This window comes from Cynoglossus semilaevis, chromosome W, assembly GCF_000523025.1.
Source record: "Cynoglossus semilaevis isolate Cse_v1.0 chromosome W, Cse_v1.0, whole genome shotgun sequence".
Lineage (NCBI taxonomy): Eukaryota > Metazoa > Chordata > Actinopteri > Pleuronectiformes > Cynoglossidae > Cynoglossus > Cynoglossus semilaevis.
Window position 1 is genome coordinate 13,481,613 of NC_024327.1, and position 1,760 is coordinate 13,483,372.

Below are 1,760 nucleotides of genomic sequence, written 5' to 3' on the forward strand. Positions count from 1 at the left end.
AAAACACACACCCCCCCCCCCCCCCCCCATTAACAACATGCGCCTTGCAAATGAGCTGAACGACCACTACTGTCAATTTGAAAGACAATGGGACAACTTTCCCCTGCACAGCCACGCCCACCCCACCCACTGCAGGAACTCCGACACCTTATTCAGCTCCCCTAGCTTCCCCCCTCACCTCCACCACTGGACCGACTCTTGCTATCAAAGAGCAAGACGTGAATAGGCTTTAAAAAAAACAAAACCCCAGCAAAGCAGCCGGACATTTTCAACACCTCACTGGAGATATGCTAAGTGCCATCTTGCTTCAAATACTCCACCATCATCCCTGTCCCTAAAAAGCAAAAACCCTCCTAACCTCTGTGGTCATGAAGTCATTTAAACGCCTTGTCCTGACACACCTGAAAGCCATCACTGATCCACTCCTGGACCCCCTGCAGTTTGCCTACAGAGCCAACAGGTCTGTAGAGGATGCGGTCAACTTAGCCCTCCACTTCACCCTGTAGCATCTGGACCACACAGGAACCTACACCTGTGTGTGGATTTTAGCTCAGCCTTCAACACTATCATCCCAGCTATCATACAGAATAAACTATTCCAGCTCTGTGTACCTGACTCCACCTGTATGTGGATCACTGACTTCCTGACAGGAGTCAGCATGTGAGAATGGGGAAGCACACCTTAGACTCTCGGACCATCATCACTGGCTCTCTGCAGGGCTGTGATCTTTCTCCTCTGCTCTTCTCCTTGTACACAAAGACCTGCACCTCAAGCGATCAGAACATCAAGCTCCTGAAGTTGGCAGATGACACCACCCTCATCAGATTCACGCTGATGTAAATGAGTCAGCGTACAGATGGGAGATTGACCACCTGGTGACCTGGTGTAGACTCAACAACTTAGAGCTCAATGCCCTAAAAACAGTGGAGATGACAGTGGACTTCAGGACAAGCCCACCCCCGCCCATCACCTTGAGTGATTCTCCTGTGGATACTGTGGAACCCTTCCACTTCCTGGGAACCATCATCACCCAGGACCTTAAATGGGAGCTAAACATCAGCTCCCTGATCAAAAGAGCCCAACAGAGGATGTACTTTCTGAGGCAGCTGAAACAGTTCAATCTGCCAAAGTCAATGATGGTGAACTTCTACACCTCCATCGTCGTCTATCCTCACCTCCTCCATCTCTGCTGCTGCCACTGCAAAGGATCTGCGCAGACTGCAGCGTACCATCCGCTCTGCCAAGAAGGTAATTGGCTGCAACTTACCTTCGCTACAGGACCTGTACACCTCCAGAAACCTAAAGCGAGCAAAAAAGATTGCAACGGACCCCTCTCACCCCGGTCACAAACTCTTTGCGGTGCTCCCCTCTGGCAACAGACAAAAAGACTCTCATTGACCCCCCACTCCCCCCACCCACCCCTACCTGCACACACAGCACTTTTCTGTACTATTCTGTAAATGTCCACCCATAGGCATAATTAAATTTATTTTATCAACATTTGTACACCTTCATGTACATTTCTTTTGCTGCACTGTATGCCACAACAAATTCCTCGTAGGTAAAAAACCTACCTGGCAATAAAAATGTTTCTGATTCTGATCTGACCCAGTTACTACCATGCATGCAGGTGGACACCCAGCTGTATCCGGGTTTTTATTCCACACCCAAGTGTCTGTTTGTTTTGCACTGTACCATATAATATAATTGGAACTCATCTTTTGTTTTTCTTTCAGTGCAGGCACAATATGGCGACATGA

The 1,760-nt window shown here is 48.7% G+C and overlaps 1 protein-coding gene across 1 annotated transcript in view; it reads left to right on the forward strand.

The window, feature by feature from the left end:
• LOC103397242 (uncharacterized) overlaps window positions 1-1,398 on the forward strand; it is a 17,727-nt gene extending 16,329 nt beyond the window's left edge. The window contains exons 3-6 of the mRNA XM_025052716.1: window positions 343-460; window positions 651-836; window positions 890-1,139; window positions 1,207-1,398. Of these exons, the coding sequence (XP_024908484.1) occupies window positions 343-460; window positions 651-836; window positions 890-1,139; window positions 1,207-1,398 (746 nt within the window). The remainder of the gene's footprint in view (window positions 1-342; window positions 461-650; window positions 837-889; window positions 1,140-1,206) is intronic.
• The last annotated feature ends 362 nt before the right edge of the window (window positions 1,399-1,760 follow it).